The following is a 17,884-nucleotide window of genomic DNA, read 5'->3' on the forward strand; positions in this document are numbered from 1 at the left end:
AAAAGAATTTGATTAGTACTAATGATTATTATTAGAAATAAAAAGCAATTTTAAGTCATTACTCAAAGTTATATCTAATGCAAATGCGTTCTGATAATACAAGCCAAAGCAATATTGTTATTTTGAAAGAAGGAACAATGTATGCTAGGAATTGAAAATGGTATCCACCTTACTAATTATAATCACTATATATATATCACTACAAAAAAACAAATTTTTTTTGACGGAAATTTTCTGACGTTTCTTGGTGTCTGACACGTCAGAAAATTTTTCTGACGTGTCATTTCTGACGCGTGTTGATTGTCAGAAATGTAGGTGTCAGCAAAAAATTTTTACTGACGTGTTAGAGGGTAGAACGTCAGAATTTTCTGACGTTCTAATATACCACACGTCAGAAAAAATTGCTGACGTGGTAAATGTTACCACGTCAAAAAATTTTCTGACGTGGTGAATGTACCACGTCAGAAAATAAATTTTTTTCTTTTTTAAAATTTTTTCTGCAGGAGTGGTCTAGAGATTAAATTAATTTAATCTTTATTAATTTAAATTAATCAGAGATTTTTTCTTTATTAATTTAAATTAATTTTCAATTCAATTTTTTTTTTTTTTAGGAATTTCTCTGCACCCCACTCGAGTGGCCGGTGCAGAGATTTTCGTTTCTCTGCAGGAGAGGTGCAGAGAAACGAAAATTTTTTTGCTTCTTTTCTCAATTTTTTCTTTCTCTCTTCTTTTCTCCGGCCACCTCGATCTCCATTTTCTCACTCTCTCTCTCTTCTTTTCAATCTCCATTTTCAAAAATTCAAACCCAAAAAATCTTCAAAAAATCAATCTGAAAACCCAAAAACCCAAATGCCAAACTCAACAAATTTTCAAAAACCCAAAAATCTTCTTATCTTCTAGAAGAGATCGATCTCTTCTTCTTTCTCTTTTTTTCTTTTTTTTTTTGTCTTCTGCTTCTCTTCTCCTCTTCTCCTCTTCTTTTTCTTCTTCTTCTTCTTTCTTCTTCGATTTGCTGCTTTCATTGTTTCCCTCTAGATCTAGAGGGAGCTGCCGTGCAAGCATGTGCAGAGAAGCAGGCCAGGAGATTGAGAGAGGAGAGAGAGAGAGTGTGTGAGAAAACGTGCAGATCTAGAGTGTGGAGAATTAATTAAAGGGAGAATGAGAGAGGAGAGAGAGTGGGAGAAATAAATGATGGGGGAAAGAATAAAAAGAGTAAAAAGTTGAAGGAAAAAATAAAGAGGGAAAACTTTTAAAATCCCGCCCATATTTTTGCAACAGTATTGAGGGAATTTCTGACGTGCCATGTATAGCACGTCAGAAAATTCCTGACGTGCCAGGTGTAGCACATCAGGAATTTTTTGACGTGCCATCAGGAGTTTTTATAAAAAGATTAAAATCTAATTAATATATTTTCTGACGGGTAAAGCACCACGTCAGAAAATTCAGAAAAAAATTATATAATTATTTATTTATATATATACAATAAATAATTAATTCTTGTATCATAATTTTCTGACGTGGCGGTGTGCCACGTCAGAAAATTCTGACGCAGCAAAAGTGGCAACGTCAGAAAATATATATTTTTTTATGTTTTAAAATTTGTAATAATTTTCTGACGTTGGAGTATTTAACACGTCAGAATTTTCTGACGTGTTAAAACTAATACGTCAGAAAATTCTGACGTGGTACTATTCACACGTCAGGAAAAAAATTCCTGACGTAGTAAAATTCCAACGTCAGAAAATTAATGACGTGGCAACAATACATGTACTGTAGCCACGTCAGAAAATCCTATTTTTTTTGTAGTGTGGGACTGTATTAGGTTATGACTTAATTGGTCTTGAGGGAGCGTCTGCAGCTCTCGCCATATAGGCCTATTTTAAGCAATATTCAACGGGTTCAGATTAAATTTGTGGAAAAAGAATAAATATATATTTTTTTAAAAAAATTAGTGAAATGGGATAGCTAAAATGTTAAGGTTGATAAAAGTGCTTTGAAAAAATAAATAGTTAAAATAGAGAAATGTAATTTTTTAATTATTTTGACTAATAAATTTAGTAACGCCATTGTGAATGCTTTAACGGAATGGTAAAAGAAAAGTGAAAGGGTATTATCATATTCCAAAGCTGATTATATTCCATATAAAGTAAAGCCAACACTATATATCTAATAATAAGCTAATGATCCTCTTTTTCTTCTCTCCCTTTTTCCATAAGAAATAACAAGGCAAAGTATCAATGGAGAACATTTATAATTAACTCTCTATTGAAGGTAGGTATCACAAGAAATAACATTTTAAAATGACGTGCGACAATGTAAACTATTGTAGTACTCTTATCAGATGATATGTGAAAAACAGAAGGCCTAAGAATAACATACAAGGTGAAAAAGGATGGCGCCAAAAAAAGGGAAGCCTAGTGCAGCTTCAAATGAGACAAGTGGCGCACAGCCGGAAGGATGTCACCGGTGCAGCTCTCGGTCCGTTGATGAATCTAAGGTTCATGGGTTTGAGGAAGAATGGATGTCACTGAAAAAGGTGCTTCTCAGGCAAGGAAGTGAGGATCGTTTCAAGGCAATAGGCATCACCGGTATAACTGGTATAGGAAAAACCACACTTTGCCAATTGTTGTTCAATAAAAAGGAGGTGAAGGACTACTTCTTTACAAGGATCTGGGTATGCATGTCAGCACATTCCGGCAACGATCCGGACAAAAAAATAGCGATCCTGAAGAGAATGTTGGATAGCCTTGGAGTAGAAGAGGAGATGATCAACAACTACAAGGTCGGCCAGGAACATAATCTGAAGCAACTACTACTGTATGCTCTGCACCTGGAATTGCAGGGGAAGAGATATTTGATTGTGTTCGATGATGCCAGGGGCGGGGAGATAGACAAATGGTACGGAGAGCTGAGTTGTTCGTCTACTCGTGATGGAAAATGGGATGGTCTCGCGAATGGATTGCCGAAAGGGCGTGGGGAAGCAGTTATTGTGACCAGTAGGGATGAGAAATTAGCGAAAAGGATGGTTGGCGTGGAGGGAATCCTACATCGGCTTCTACCCCGTCCGGACGAAGAGAGCTGTTTGTCCATATTCAAAGATGCAGCTGATGCGGCCAAGAAAAAGTATGAGTCAGAGGCGGACGATCTAAAGAAAGATATCTTCCATAAGTCTGCAGGCATTCCATTAGCTGCAAATTGATGGCAAAAAATCTTGATCCAGTAACACCCAAAGAGGTAACCGCTCCATAATAGTGTATCCTCACGAGAATAGAAACTGGCCTGAATTTCGTTTCCACTTCGAGGATTTGTTTACAAGCTTGAAATTTATTCGATATATATCTCCTGCCAAAGAATCTCTTGGCTTCTGCACAAGTGTCTAGGAGGACTATCTGCCAATTGCCCAACACTGGCGTCATCACAACAGGCTTCATGACAAGAAGATAAAACATATAATCTGAAAGTAGTTTGCATAATTTTCTACTATTGTCATCAGCACTAGGTTTGATTTCGGTTTCCTGCAGAAAGCAGAGTTCGGTAGCCAAGTGCCAGAGGAGAAGGCTTTCCGCGTATTGATACTCCACGATGCTCCATTTTAGCTTGAAATAGATAGCGCTAGAAGTCTGCAGAAGAGCCCAATCACCTCTTTGTGAACATGCATCCATGGCAGCTCTTAAGTTGTTTGCAGTTAGGGATTTCATTCTCAGCTGATCGAAAATGAACCCCTTGAGATCTTCCCTGACCGTCTGTGAATGTGAAAAACGCAAGATTATCATCTTCTCTAGAATTTTCCCAGCACCCACATAACCAGCCAAAGTGTACATCCAATTTGGAGGATCATTCAAGCAATAGCTTATCATATCCTACTGGGAAACAGATCTAGACCACCTTCTTCTTTTCAGAAGGATTGCTGGAATGAATTTTCTCCAGCTACTCTTCAAGGCAATGAGGGTCCTGTTAGAAAAAATAAGCATCAACACCGATATGGCCTCGAGGGCTAATGTCCCAATGAGCAAGGCATAAGTAAGTCTGGCATCGAACTTGTTCCGAAACACAAACGGCTTCTCAATTGAAACCACCATTAATGTTGCTAGGATTGAAATGAAGCTAACAAAGCGGAGCATGTAGCCAGTTTGGCAACGAACAACATTAATCTTGGTGTGGAGAACCTCGTACATGAAATTAAGCTCACACTCTATTAGTCTGAATGCGTCAGTGGCAGTTCTAGTGAGAATAAAATCTCGGCTCAATTCTCTCTCTTTTGAGCTCAAAAGGAGGCCTACAATAAGCCCCTTGAAGATTTCAAAGAGGCGAGATGCTTCTTCCAGTAATTGCATGTCGTCTAACCCGATCGGGTTTCCAAAGGGCTTCAAACACTTTTCTTCACTTGTGGACAGAGAATCCATAGGATTCCCAGCATCCGAGGTTTGCATCACCTCCACATGTGATGGAACCTGGACCGACCTCATAGAAGAGTATATCTCAATGGCTTCTTCATAGTCAGGCCCAGGATTTGGCTCCAGCAACACTGAACCCCCGAATTGGCTCAAGCTCGCAAGATACAGGGCACGCGTCCGCTCTGCATACTTGATAGTTCCCACAGCAAACACCATTGTAGTGGGAATCCATAGCTTGCTTTGATCTGAAAGCGACTGATAGAAGATATAAGCAGTTGCCAGAACCTGCAATATGAGACCAATCAAGTGCCTCAGCCAAAACTCATTATCCTCAAGAGAAAACGAAGTAATGGTATCGGGGCCGCCAAGATGCAACAAAAGAAAGGAAGCCCAGAATGCAGTGAGATCCTCTTTCCCTTTTGGTTTACAAGCGTCTTCTTGGCTTTTGGAGATGAGCCCAATGGAGAAGACAGCAATCCAGTCGCCAAGCAAGTATGCCAGCCATATGAACACGAGAAGCAATTTGCTCCTCGTCCGTTTCCTGAAGTGCGACGCTAAAACTAAAAGTGCCTGGAGCAAGAGGCTTAGGATAATACAGACCCGGAAATTCCATGCCTCCCATAGCCTCTGGACATTGTTGGCGATAGGGAGTTCCATACTATCTCTCTCTCCTTTTGGTTTAATTGCCCTGGTTAGACAATTACATTCATCGTCATCATTACAACTCCAGCTGTAAGCAACTCAATTAAATCCAGATCACTCAAATCATGATCGAAGGAAAGAGAAAAGTATATTCATGGAAGCTGTCGCGGAATCGTATATACCAGGAAGCTGTCGCTCGTGCCATATATAAGAAAGAAGTCGATAACAAATCAACGCAAATCAATATTGTATTTTGTATATATAGTTAACATATAGTGATGATATATATAAAATCTCCATTCCGTTGAACCTTTTCAGGTGTCTACTCAGACAAAGATTCATAGCAATATTTTCTTGCTATAAATTTTGTTTTTTGTTTTTGGTTTTTTTAATTAAGAACTTAGAATTTATTGAGTATTAGGTTGATTTATTATTCATGTTGTATAGCCCGAGTTATTACATTTACGATTTTCCATTAAGAAACAAACAAATGTATGCCGTATTAATTGCACTAATTATTGTTGAACTAGCAATATTCGGATTGATGAGAACTGATTGAGCTACCCTTAGAGACTTTATAGACTATTTGTAATTGTTGCAATCCAAGGGCAGACCTACTGGTATCATTGGGGGGATGAATATCCCCCAAAGTTTTTGAAATATTTTTTAAAGTAGGCATATTTTATATATTTATTCCAAAATTTACAAATTTGTCCACCCAAATTAAAAAAGATGTCCCTCCAAAATAATTTTTTACTCACCAGACTTTTTCGATTAGGGGCGAATGTCCCATCTTCAGCAAAGGCTTTCTCGATTAAAAAAAAAACACTCACCAGAGACTTTCTTTTCTCTCAAACAATCTTTTCTCGATTAATAAAAAAAAAAAAACTCTCTCTCTCTCTCACCAGACTTTCTCTTCTCTCAAACTCTCTTTCTCCATTAAGAAAAAAAAACCCTCTTGAAGAGGGTACCAGTCTCTTATCTCTCTCAGGCTGCACCGCTACTGCATGAAGTCTTGCTGAGTTGGTGTTAATTTGTTAGCCCCCACCACCACCCAATTCATCTGAACAAAGTCTTGCTATTCAGTATTCACCTCATTTCTCAACAAATAATTGTGCAGGTTGTTTGTCTCATATCATCTATTGAAGGTTCCTTTAAATCCTTTGTCTTTGTGACTTATATGCATTGTTAATTTGTTACTTTGTTGGTTACTTTTGTTTTGTTGGTTAATTTGATGGGTTTTAATTAATTAATTTATTTAGCATTCTTTCATTTGTTAGTGGTATTAAAAATTATAATAAAATTCTAATAAAAATCTTATACTTCTAGATATTTTAGTTAATAGTTATTAGTAGCTGTGGGCTGTATGGCTTAGTTGTTAAAGATTAAAACTAACATTTTGACTTATCTAATTTGAGATTTTATAATATTAAAATTTGGGTTATCTTTATTATTGTAGGTTGCAGCATTGTTTTGGCTTATCTCAGACTCTTAGCATTATTGTTGGGAGCTTTAGGGGTTAGGGCATTTTGTTAAGAGAAACAATTCACGCTCAAATGTACAATTTTTTTTGAATCATATAGATTGTGTTTAGTTTATATTGCTAATAATATATGTTAATGTGTGTCTGTAATGCCATAAGATTAAAATTTTGAATAAGTATTTACTGTATTTTGATGTAGAAAAATTATACAAGTTTTATTTTTAGCTTTCATTGTTGGTTAATTTCATGGATTTTAATTCATTAATTTATTTGGCATTCTTTCACTTGTTAGTGGTAATAAGAATTATAATACAATTCAACAAAATAACTTGTAATTTACTATGAAATTATATCTCACCATATGAACCTATGTATTTATATAAATATGATAGGTGTCACTATGGTCACGCCTAAGTAAAATAGTCACAATTAATTTCTTCAGCCTACCCATTTAATTAGAAAAAATAAAAAAATAAAAAAATAAAAAATCAACACCCCACACTCAAAATCCTGATTCCGCCCCCAGTTGCAATCCTTCTACTTCAATGATTGTCATATGTTTGCATATGAGGTGATGCAACTTCTCCTGTAATGCACGTTCTTTTATGCAAAATATCAAGTTCTTTTTAATGTTTGGCATTTATGGGAAAGCATCACCTTCTACATAAAGCATCACTTGTGTATTTCATGACCATTAGTATGTCCTTCAGTTATTATATATATTAAGCTGGTTTGGTAACACTAATTAGGTTAATTTTTTTTTTAGAAAAAAAAAAAGATAAATATTAACAAACAATTTAAAATACAAATTAAACACTTACAAAACGTTTAAAAATTATTTTCACCTTTATTTACAACTAAAAAGTTCCCAAAAAAAAAAAAAAACACATTTTAAAAAGTTTTGTAAAACTGTAGAAATATATATTAAAATATAGAAAAAACAACTCTCATAAACTTTTAACGCTTTTGTAATTATCTGACTTAACTTCAAGAGCGTTCAACTTCGTGTATCCAACTTTAAAAGGTACGTGGAAAAATGACATTGCAAAGTTATTAAATTTAACAAGGCTACTGTGAAATCCTAGCTCTAACGGAATGATAGACCAAAAGTGATGAAAGGGTATTATTATATACCAAAGCTGATTATATATATTCCAATATAAAGTAAAGCCAAGACCAGTTCCTTTTATCTAAGAAATCTTTTTCTTTTCCCCCTTTTTCCACGAAATAACAAGGCAATTAAGAATCAATGAAGAACATATATAACTCTCTATTGAAGGTAGGTATATATCACAAGAAGAACATTTTAAAATGCAATGCCACCATGTTTACTATATTTACTATTAAATGATATGTGAAAAACGAAAGTCCTAAGAATATCATACAACTGGCGCATGGCCGGAAGGATGTCACCGGTACGTAGAGCTAGCTCTCGGTCAGTTAATGCTGGTAGTTTGAATATTCCTATCAAAAGACAACTGCAGATCAGTGACAACAATTAAATTTTGAAAACTCTTTGCATCTGGACGTAGGCTCAGCGGGATCATGCACTGCAGCCGCATTGTTGTTTTCATTTTGAGGATTGTCATCAATTTTGATACCAGTTTGGCGTTCATGCTCGTAGAACTGTGTTCCCAAGCCAAGGTGATTCATCAGAAGCCAAACGAATGTCAAGAGTTCTCCACCCCTACTTGGTTGCTGTGCATGCACATTTGGTAAACACTTGATGGCAGCATAAGACATCAATTCCATCCAAACTCTGCTCATTACCATCCATTTGTCCACATCCAATTTCTTTAGCTGTTTTGCGAGGATGCATGCATCAAATAACACAGATTTGCTTTTGCTATTACCCTTCACAACAGCTTGTCTGAAATTGGATGTTTTCACAGCTAAGACTTCGCGACAGCCTTCAGGTTGCCCCGATTTTTTTATTTTTTTTTCCCTGAAGAATCTTTTGGCTTCTGCACAAGTGTCCTGGAAGGCTATTTGCCAATTGCCCAACACCGGGGCCATCAATGCAGGCTGCATAACAACAAGATGAAACATATAATCCGAAAGTTGTTTGCATATTTCTTTATCATGATTAGGCTGATTCTCATTACAAGATTCGGGAGGCTTTTTGTCAGGTTGTTCCTCCTGATAGAGTAGTTCGGTAGCCAAGTGCCAAAGCATAAGGCTTTCTGCGTATTCATACGCGTCGATGCTCCACTTTAGTTTGAAACTGCTAGAAGTCTGCATAAGAGCCCAGTCACCTCTTTGTGAACATGCCTCCATGGCAGCTTTTAAATCGTTTGCAGTCAAAGATTTCATCCTCAGCTGCTCGAAAATAAACTTCTTCAGATCTTCAGTGACCACCAATGTACGTGAAAAAAGCAAGATGCAAATCTTGTCTAGAATTTCCCCAAGGTGGACGAAATCATTAGCAAACTTGGACAACCATTCTGCAGGACCTTTCAAGCAATGGCTTATCATATCATACTGGGAAATGGACCTAGACCACCTTTCTGTCCTCAAAACGAAAAATGCAATGCGTTTGCTCCACTCATGCGTCAGGGCAATGGTGGTCCAGTCACAAAAAATAAGCATCAGAAGAGTTACCGCCTCGAAGGCTAACGCCCCGAAGAGCAAGGCGTAAGAAAGCTTGATATCGAACTCCTTTTCAAACAAATGCTTCTTCTCAATTGAACGGAAAGCCAGGAATGCACCCAGGAGTGAAGAAATGCCAATAAAGCGGAAGATGTACCCAACTCGGCAACGAACCACAACCACCTTGGTGTGGAGAAGATCATAGATGAAATTAAGCTCATACGCTATTATCTTGAATGCCTGTCTTGCATTTATACTAAGGAAAAATTGCCGGCTCCATTCTCGGTCTTTTGAGCTCAAAAGGTAGCCCACAATAAGTCCCTTGAATTTTTTAAAGAGGCGATGTGCTACTTTTAGTAATTTTATTTTGGAATCCCAATCCATTTTTTCATGTGGGGAAACCTCAGGATACTTAATCTCCGGTACCTCTCTCCTACTCTGTTAGAATATTATAAATTAAATAATTAAATTAATTAACTTTTTAAATAGATAAAATTACACTTTACTCCCTCAAAGTTTGAACTCGAACATCTTTAATTTGATTTATAATGTTTCAATTTTTAATTACAATGCACCCATCAAAGTTTTAAATTTTTTCAATGTAGCCAATTCGTTAACTATTTCCGTCAAATTTAATTGAAAATTGATCACATGCCAGACACTTGTATTTTTTTGTCTTAAATTTTTAAAAATGCCCCCAACTAAAACCTATATATATAAATTGGTGGCTTGGCCACCTCAAATGGCCAAAGAGCAACCCGAATTTTTTTTTTTTTTTAATAAAAAATAAAATTATAGGAGCAATTTAATATTTTTTTACAATTTTCGTTAGAGAAGACGGTTATGGCTAATGGATATGCCACATTTAAATGTTTTTAACTTTAGTGGGGTACATTATAAAAATTAAAACATTACAGGTCAAATTAAAAATTAACTCAAACTTTGAGAGTAAAATATGATTTTACCTTTTAAATAAATAACAATTTAATATAGTATTATAATAAAATAAAATATAAATTAAATAATTAAGTTTGGTAGAGAACCTGTAAATCAACGGTGCCCTTTTTCACCGCCGCTTCATATTGAGGCCCGGGGTCTGCATTTGGCAATACTGAACGACCAAAACGGACCAAGCTTGAGAGATAGAGAGCACGCGTCCGCTCCGCGTACTTGATAGTTCCGGCAACAAACACCAATGCCGTGGGAATCCACAGCTTATTATGCTTCGGAAACGTTTGATAGAAGATGTAAGAAGTGCTGAGAAGCTGAACAACGAGCCCCGTGAAGTGCCTAAACCAGAACTGATTATCCTCAATGGCATAAGAAGTAATTGTATCGGGGCCTCCAAGATGGAGCAAAAGAAAGGAAGCCCAGAATGCCATGAACTCCGCTTCATGGCTCCCTTCCTTGGGCGGTTTATGATCTCTCGCATCGTCACCTTTGTTTTTGGTGATTAGTCCGATGGCAACGGCGGCGATCCAGTCACAAAGCAAGTATGCCATCCAAACGCTCGCGTGTATCAGTTTCCGTCTGGTCCGTTTTCTCCAGGGCGATAACAAAAGTAAAGATGCCTGCATGCCGAGGCTCAAGGCAATACAGCCCCGGAGATTCCAGGATTGCCATACCCTCTTGAAGCCGTCGAGGAGGACGTTGAACACATATCCTGACATATTTACTATGAATTTACCTGGATGTGCTTTTGAATCCAAGATTGTCAAGTTTATATATAAAAGCAATATATACATGTAGAGTCACATGACTCACGTTATTGGTGAATAAATCTCACGTAGAATCTTCATTTGGAGGATCTTGTAAATTTTCAATGGATTCAGTTGATGTTAACTTGGATCACTACTAGCGGCTTCACTTAGAATTATTATTTATTTTTTATTTTTAGAAGAACAAACTATTTACTTTTTTATTCGAATAAACTCCACAATAACTTTCTTTATATTTTTTATATACCATTTAAACATTCTTTAAATTAAATGCGAGAAATGGAAAGGAAAGAAAAAGTCATTTAAACATTGTTTTAAATAGAAAAATGTTATGTGTTTTCCTCGTCATAGGTGAAAATTATTTTATAAAAACTAAGTGAGAGAAATAAGAACAACTTTCTTTTTTATAAAATAATTTTCACATATGATTAGAAGGACAAGAAAAGAACACCATGAGAACATCTATCATTTTCCTTTTAAATATATGTTAGAAGAAAGAGAGGGGAGATAGAGATAAAGAATTTTTATATTAAAATAATGTTAAGAAAAGCAAAAGTGTTACCCTAAGTGCTCCATTGGGTTAGGTAACAGAAAGAGCTAGTCTGTTTCCGGTGATAATTTTTAAGAGTTTTCCTTACACTTAAAGGAATATAATGAGATTTAAAAAGGCTGAAGTTAGTGCTCTTATAACGTCTTTGTAATTGTATTGGGAAAAAAAAAATTATCTATAGAAAAAGTCTAAAAAATCTTTTTAGAAAAAAAAAAAAACCCTCCTCATTTTCAATCTTTTCTCAAAATGCAATTTTAGAATTTTTTAGAGGAAAAAGTCAAAGAACTGATTTTTTTTTTTTACCTATTTTTTTCCTAGTACAATTTTTTAGATATTAAAAATACTATTTAATTTTTTTAATGTATCCCAAACGAACTCTTAATCTCTCTAGCAACCTGTTGTCAATGGTCACAAGATTACACCCAAACCCTAGTTCACTTAAAGCTAAGCTCTATGGTTTAACACCCAGCTTCCAACTAGGGCTCACAAAACCAACTCAAATCCTGTAATGGAAGATTTAACAAGATTAGTGTCGAGAGTGGGGAATGAAAACTCTATTAATATATTGGGAGATAAATGGCTCCAGTCTCTTATTCCTTGTACTGCCTAATCACCGACAAGAATTTTTGACAGAGTAGCTAAAGTAAAGGAGCTTATTGATAAAGACTCAAATTGGCATGGTGGAAGGAGTCAGCAAGCATCTGTGGCATGGCTATATCTCCCAACAACAACAAGATCAAATGGTGTGGATTGGTACCAATTAAGAATGAGAAATTTTTAGTCAAAAGTGCTTATCATCTAGAAAAAGGAAGGGTTCTATTCGGAAAAGGAGGATGCTCATATACACGACCTTTTACAAATTTGTGGAAGGAGATCTGGCAGAGTTAGAATTCTAGGGTAATGAAGATGTTTTTATGAAGGGCTTGTAACAATATTCTTCCACAAAGAAAAATCTCTATAAGCCGAGAATAGTTCCAGACTCACTTTGTCCTATTTGTGCATCGGAAGCAGAGACACTTGGTCATATTATTTGGAATTGTTTGTCGTGTAAAGATGTCTAGGCCGAATGTAATATGAAAATACAAAAATGTTCTAGTGATCGATGAAGATGACTTCCTAAGTTTTTTTGAAAATCTCAAAGAGAGATTAGATTCTCTCGCATTCTTTGTCGTTTATCTTTGTGAACAAAAGAAATTATCAGTGTACGAAAGGCCCATATAAAGTAAAGTCCCTTCCCCCTTCTTCATTTACAAGGTAAGTATCAATAAAGAACATCTAACAATATGATAGAAGGAATTAAAGTTTTATAGTATCAACTTTAACATCGTTCAACCTCTATTTTCTTGAATAAAAAGAAATAATCAGTGTACAAAAGGAATCATCTGATAAAAGAAAACTTTCCCTTTTCACTAAGAACAAGGTAAGTATCATAAAGAAAACATTCAATCATATCATTGAAGCAACGAATTTTTTATACTATCAAACTTATATTCTCTTTCATTTTTAATGAGGAAAAATAAATAATCATTGCATGAAAGGCCCCATCCTATATAAAGTAATAAACTTCAACAAGTACCTATTTCCCTTTTCTCTCTTAATAAGGTAAGCATCAATAAAGACATCTAACCCTATGAGAGAAGCAATTTAGAAATCTTAATTAAAACTATATATCGATCTATGTTCCCTAGCAGTCTTCCTCTTTCATTTTTATGGACAAAAAGATATAATCAGCACGGAAAAGGTTGATAAAGTTAAATTGTCCTACGTCCATGTCCTTTTCTCTAATAGCAAGTTAGGCATCAATCACCATCGGTGCATGGTGGTTGTTTAGTGGTCTCAAGAATATTTTCAAAGTGGTTATACATGTATTTAGATGAAAGTTTGACTCTTAAAATGAGAATGTTCAATCTTATTAGTATTAGTCGTTTTGAATTTTACTAATACCCTGATGAAGCCGAACCAGCCACCCTCAAGGGCCATGGGGTGGTCCGGCCTGATAGCCACCCCCAGCTAAAATGGGGTGGTCCGGCCACCCACTATGGCCAAGATGGAGTGGCCAGCCACCCTTTTTTATTATTATTATTATTATTATTCTTAAATAATATTTTATTATTATTTTTTGTTAGTGGGACAGGTGTCCCATTTGTGCCTCTAAGATTTATGAAAATAAATCCTAACCATAAATGGGATATTCGCCAATCCATTTTGGACTGAAGAGGATCCTATTCCGTGAAGGATGAGATATATTTTTTAATATCTCTTGTTGTCATGCTTTTCATTTTGCCTAGTTGAAGAGCTTGACTAGAACTGTATAAAAAGAATGGTCAAACTATTGAAAAGATCTTTCTGTTTCATTTATTTATTTATTTTTTATGCAGATTAATAAGTGTGATTTAGATAAATGATATCAAAAAATTCATACATTAATGGGTGAAAGAAAAAAAAAAAATCAATTAGCACATTTTAAAAAAAACATTACTCATATATGTTGTTGCTAATGTGCATATGATCATGAGTAACAACTTTGTACAATAATCACTGATGTACATATATATCATCGGCAATGACTAAAAATTGTCGTCCTTGATAGGATTGATATCATCGATGACCGAGTGTCGACGTGGCTGATAACTTGGAATGTAGCATATTGCCAGTCTTAGACTTCTTCGAAAACATGTACATATAGTTGGAACTGACTAGGAACAAGACTTAGGACACGCAACAACACTGCCATCTTTAAATTTCTTCAAAACTTCTCAAGTTTGAACTCATTTGGGACGCAACTGCAATGTGATGCGCTGCTTGATCTTCAAGGTCCTTTTTAACAAGAATAGTTCGAATTGACTTTAACGGAACTTGGAATGAGCAGTTTTGTGCAACTTTCAATCTTCTCATTACATCCCATTTTAACGCAGTAAAAATTGGAATTAAAAACTATTCATGAAATTAATAATTATAGTATTTTGAGTTAGCTTTCCAACACCAACAACTATATTTTCATCTAAGTTTGAATTAAAAAATTATAATTATTTTCCTCTGACTAGGTCAATGTCAGACAACACAACTATTCATGTCTTGGATGAACCTTTTCACCGACTTAACGTTACGCTTCTTACAAAATATGTTTTGATATTGGATTATTCAACACAAAATGTATTGTTAGCTCCAACGATGTCGTTTGGTTTGAAATTACTGAAATTAAATATGAACTGTCATTTTTTTTTTTTTTTTTTGTGATAGGAGATGTCCTGTTGTTATTTCTACAGCACCAAAGCGGCATTCATATTGAACAAACATTTCATATCAGACTTACTATCATTTTGTAGAGTAAACTGAAGATATATATACGGATCACAGAATTTAAATAAGGAATATGAAGAAGTATTAGTAGCAACATTACAATATTGTAGTACATTTTGGATACAAAGATACAATAAAAGAATTTTATAGGAGTACGTGATGCATATATATATATATATATAATTAATGTTTATGCATGCTCAGTATCGTCTGGGAGAACTGAAGATCGATCTTCATTGTATCCTCCTAAACGTAATGAAATTACAAATAGATTTGAGATAATTAATGCCACCTTTAGGAGGAGAAGAAGAAGAGTCTGGTTTTTCTTCTGAAATTTCTCCTGTATCTGATTCCCCGCTTACCCACTCTCCATTCTCGTCACAGGGGAACAAAATGAGTTTAGGACATTTGATTTTCTGCACGTACCTCAACTGTGGAAACAGTGCTTGCAGTTTCCCCCAATCCATCTGTAATTCACTCAACAACTCCAAGCGGAGAATGCTAACCTTCCACTTCTTGCATCCCACTAGCTCCTCCAGTTTAGATAGCTTTCCTCCTCTTACATAGAGCTTCTTCAGCTTCTCCAGGTTGAAGAGCTTCACCCAATCAGGCATCTCAGGATCAGGATAAAACTGAAGCTCCAGTTTCGCTAAAGAAGCAGAACGCGATGTAGAATCCGGGGGCTTGGTAGTGTTTTCGCCACCGGACGTCATCTGCTTGTCGACGGACGTCATCTCCCTGCCGTCGGACGTCGTCTGCTTGCTATGGGACGTCGTCTGTTTGTCACCGGGCGTCGTTGGTCCATTCACTTTTTCTTCGGAACGGCCACCCTCGCCGTCGTTTTTGTGAATATCTGACCATGCTACTGATAACGACGCGAGGCTTTCAAATTCGGATAAAGAATTTAGCTCTTTCGCTAGGAGTCCTTTGTCCGTACACCTTTCGTCTACATTTATGCTCAACTTCGTCAAACATTTCAGCTTCCGAGCCAAAGTAGCCAGCTTGCAGAAATCCTGGCCGTCGTGCAATGCAGCTTGTGTCCCAATCCAAAACCCATGAAGGACTTGGAGTTTTAAGAGCTTGGCAAGTCCAACAGGCATGTGTCTAATGAAGTTACACCCAGACATGTCTAACCGTGTCAGGTTTGTCAGTGAGCCTATCCCTTCTGGAAGTTTCTCTAAATATTGACAGTCATGGAGGTCCACGATTATTAGCTTGGTGAGTTTGCAAATTGAATCAGGAAGCTCCCTAACTCTAGTGATTCCCCTGAGGCTCAAGTATCTAAGATGTTTCATTTTCTTCAAACCTTTCAAGAACTCGGTATCAAATACTTTGACAGCGTCAGCTTGCTTAACCTGGTCCTGAAATCTACCCAATTGAAGAACTCTCATATTCGTCATCTCTGACAGACTGTGCTCTCTTAAATCGACATAAGGCTCATTTACGTTAAACAGAGTTCCAACATTCTCCTGCTTCAGACGGAAGCCATAAGTCAACTCCCGAAGTTCTGAAGATCCTTCTTCAGTTGTTACTAGGAAACCCCTCTTATTCTTCTTGTCAGAGAAATCTGCAGTTGGATTTCCATTTGTGTGAAAGCGAATGAAGTTGTTTGTTTCTGCAAGCTGAATCACAGCGTACCGAATTAACGGGTGCATTTTGCAAAGTGCTGAGCTTGGTCTGCGCTTTTTGGAAACGCTCTCAATGATGCCTTTGGCGATAAATTCTGCGAACAAATTGTTGCCCTTCTCCTCGTCAGTCTTATCTCCACAAGTCTGGGAGGATAACAACTTCTCGCCGACCCACCAGTGGACCAATGCTTTCCTCTTAATGACCACGTTCTGAGGGAACACTGAAAAACAGAGCAAACAGCTCCGCTTCGATTCATCTTCTAGACCATCGTAGACCACCTGAATCTCCTTGAGAATCGAGCTCTCAGCGATCATATTTCGGAAGTCTAGCTTTAACTTCTTAGCGAAGCGGGAAGGTTTGACGCTTCTAGACTCCAAATTACCTGAAGAGAATCCGTTGGTTAACATTGAGACAACATTCCAGGCTCCTTCAAGCCTTTCTTCAAGGATTTCGATTCCTCTGCAATTTTCTAGTGCTTCTGTTCTTTCTTTGAAGGCATCGTCCAAATTTTTGAGAATCAAATCTTTGAACTCTTTGTTGACTTTGTCTTCCCATTCCTTTAGTGTCCCACAGGCATTTTCCATGTCACTGAGTTTCTTCTCGATTTTGTCAAACCTTTCTTGTAGGCCACTGTCCTCCTTTTGGGTAGAATTAAGAAGGTGTTGCTTTCTCTTGGATAATTGGCCTAGAAACTGCGGGATGACGAAATCGATGAATATATGGAACGGCGTGGTTCGCCCAGATTTCAAGAATGAAAGAAGATCCAAATGCTCAAATGAAGAATTTGGAGAGCTGGTTTGTTTGGACATGGTTGATTAACAAGAAGGAATTAATGACACAATATTAATCCGAGTAAATGAATGAAATAGTGAGGCAACGTAAAACCTCAGATTGACAAGAAAGAATGGAACAATACAATGAAATGGAGTGAAGAAATGAGCCAACAACCTTTGCTTGACACCAGAGGTTGAAGAAAAAAATGCGCCAGGAAGCGTATGATCATGCTAGCTGCAGGACTAAAGGGAATTAGGAAGAAAGAAAACTTTCACTTAACTCCCTTAATTGTGGCTGCTTTTAGAATTATTCTTTTAACTTCAAAACCTCAAAATAGTGTACTTAATTATTTTGCAATTTTTTATTTCAATTTCACTGATCCATTAGAACTTTTTTTGTAAAATTTCGTCAAAATTCTCGATATATATATATATAAAATATATTATTTTTTTTTAAAAAAAAAGATTTAAACATGGGTATTTTTGCAAATTTCATTAGATCTTGAGGAGATCCCTGCATTTTTTTCTTTTTAATTTTTTTTACCTAAAAAAATAAGGGTTATTTCAGGAATTTTGACACTCTTTCGTTAGGATTTAATGAAAAATCTTAACAGATTGGTGAAATTAAAAAAATAAATAAATTCACTAAATTGATAATTTTTGAACTTGAGTAGATAATAAAAGTTCAAAAAAATTAACTAAAATTTCTCCTAAGAAAAAAAAAACATTTGATTGAGTTGCGCAATCCATGATGAGTAATTTAATTTGTAGAGTGAGAGGAAAATTAGTCACATCTTAAAATGAGT

The 17,884-nt window shown here is 36.1% G+C and overlaps 4 protein-coding genes across 4 annotated transcripts; 1 reads left to right on the forward strand and 3 right to left on the reverse strand.

Annotated features, from left to right (window-relative positions):
- The first annotated feature begins 2,392 nt into the window (after nt 1–2,392).
- LOC132169933 (probable disease resistance protein At4g19060) lies at nt 2,393–3,199 on the forward strand. The gene has a single exon (XM_059580870.1). It carries the CDS (start codon nt 2,393–2,395, stop codon nt 3,197–3,199), a length of 807 nt encoding a protein of 268 aa, XP_059436853.1.
- A 661-nt stretch (nt 3,200–3,860) lies between these two features.
- Nucleotides 3,861–5,051, reverse strand: LOC132169934 (uncharacterized). The gene has a single exon (XM_059580871.1). The coding sequence runs from the start codon at nt 5,049–5,051 to the stop codon at nt 3,861–3,863; it is 1,191 nt and encodes a 396-aa protein (XP_059436854.1).
- Nucleotides 5,052–8,004: 2,953 nt separating this feature from the next.
- LOC132169935 (uncharacterized) lies at nt 8,005–10,778 on the reverse strand. Its single transcript, XM_059580873.1, has 2 exons — nt 10,152–10,778; nt 8,005–9,546 (listed from the first exon to the last, which is right to left on the reverse strand). Exons 1-2 carry the CDS (start codon nt 10,776–10,778, stop codon nt 8,005–8,007), a joined length of 2,169 nt encoding a protein of 722 aa, XP_059436856.1.
- Nucleotides 10,779–14,909: 4,131 nt separating this feature from the next.
- Nucleotides 14,910–17,114, reverse strand: LOC132169936 (disease resistance RPP13-like protein 4). Its single transcript, XM_059580874.1, has one exon. The coding sequence runs from the start codon at nt 17,112–17,114 to the stop codon at nt 14,910–14,912; it is 2,205 nt and encodes a 734-aa protein (XP_059436857.1).
- Nucleotides 17,115–17,884: the final 770 nt, after the last annotated feature.

This window comes from Corylus avellana, chromosome ca2 (assembly GCF_901000735.1).
Source record: "Corylus avellana chromosome ca2, CavTom2PMs-1.0".
In the NCBI taxonomy this organism is placed as follows: Eukaryota; Viridiplantae; Streptophyta; class Magnoliopsida; order Fagales; family Betulaceae; genus Corylus; species Corylus avellana.

Bases quoted from the DNA above. Each gene is read 5' to 3' on its own strand.
- LOC132169933 (XM_059580870.1), top strand. From the start codon at position 2,393: ATGGCGCCAAAAAAAGGGAAGCCTAGTGCAGCTTCAAATGAGACAAGT.
- LOC132169934 (XM_059580871.1), bottom strand. From the start codon at position 5,051: ATGGAACTCCCTATCGCCAACAATGTCCAGAGGCTATGGGAGGCATGG.
- LOC132169935 (XM_059580873.1), bottom strand. From the start codon at position 10,778: ATGTCAGGATATGTGTTCAACGTCCTCCTCGACGGCTTCAAGAGGGTA. The intron at 9,547-10,151 runs GTTCTCTACCAA...ATATTCTAACAG, and splicing joins AGGGCACCGTTGATTTACAG to AGTAGGAGAGAGGTACCGGA.
- LOC132169936 (XM_059580874.1), bottom strand. From the start codon at position 17,114: ATGTCCAAACAAACCAGCTCTCCAAATTCTTCATTTGAGCATTTGGAT.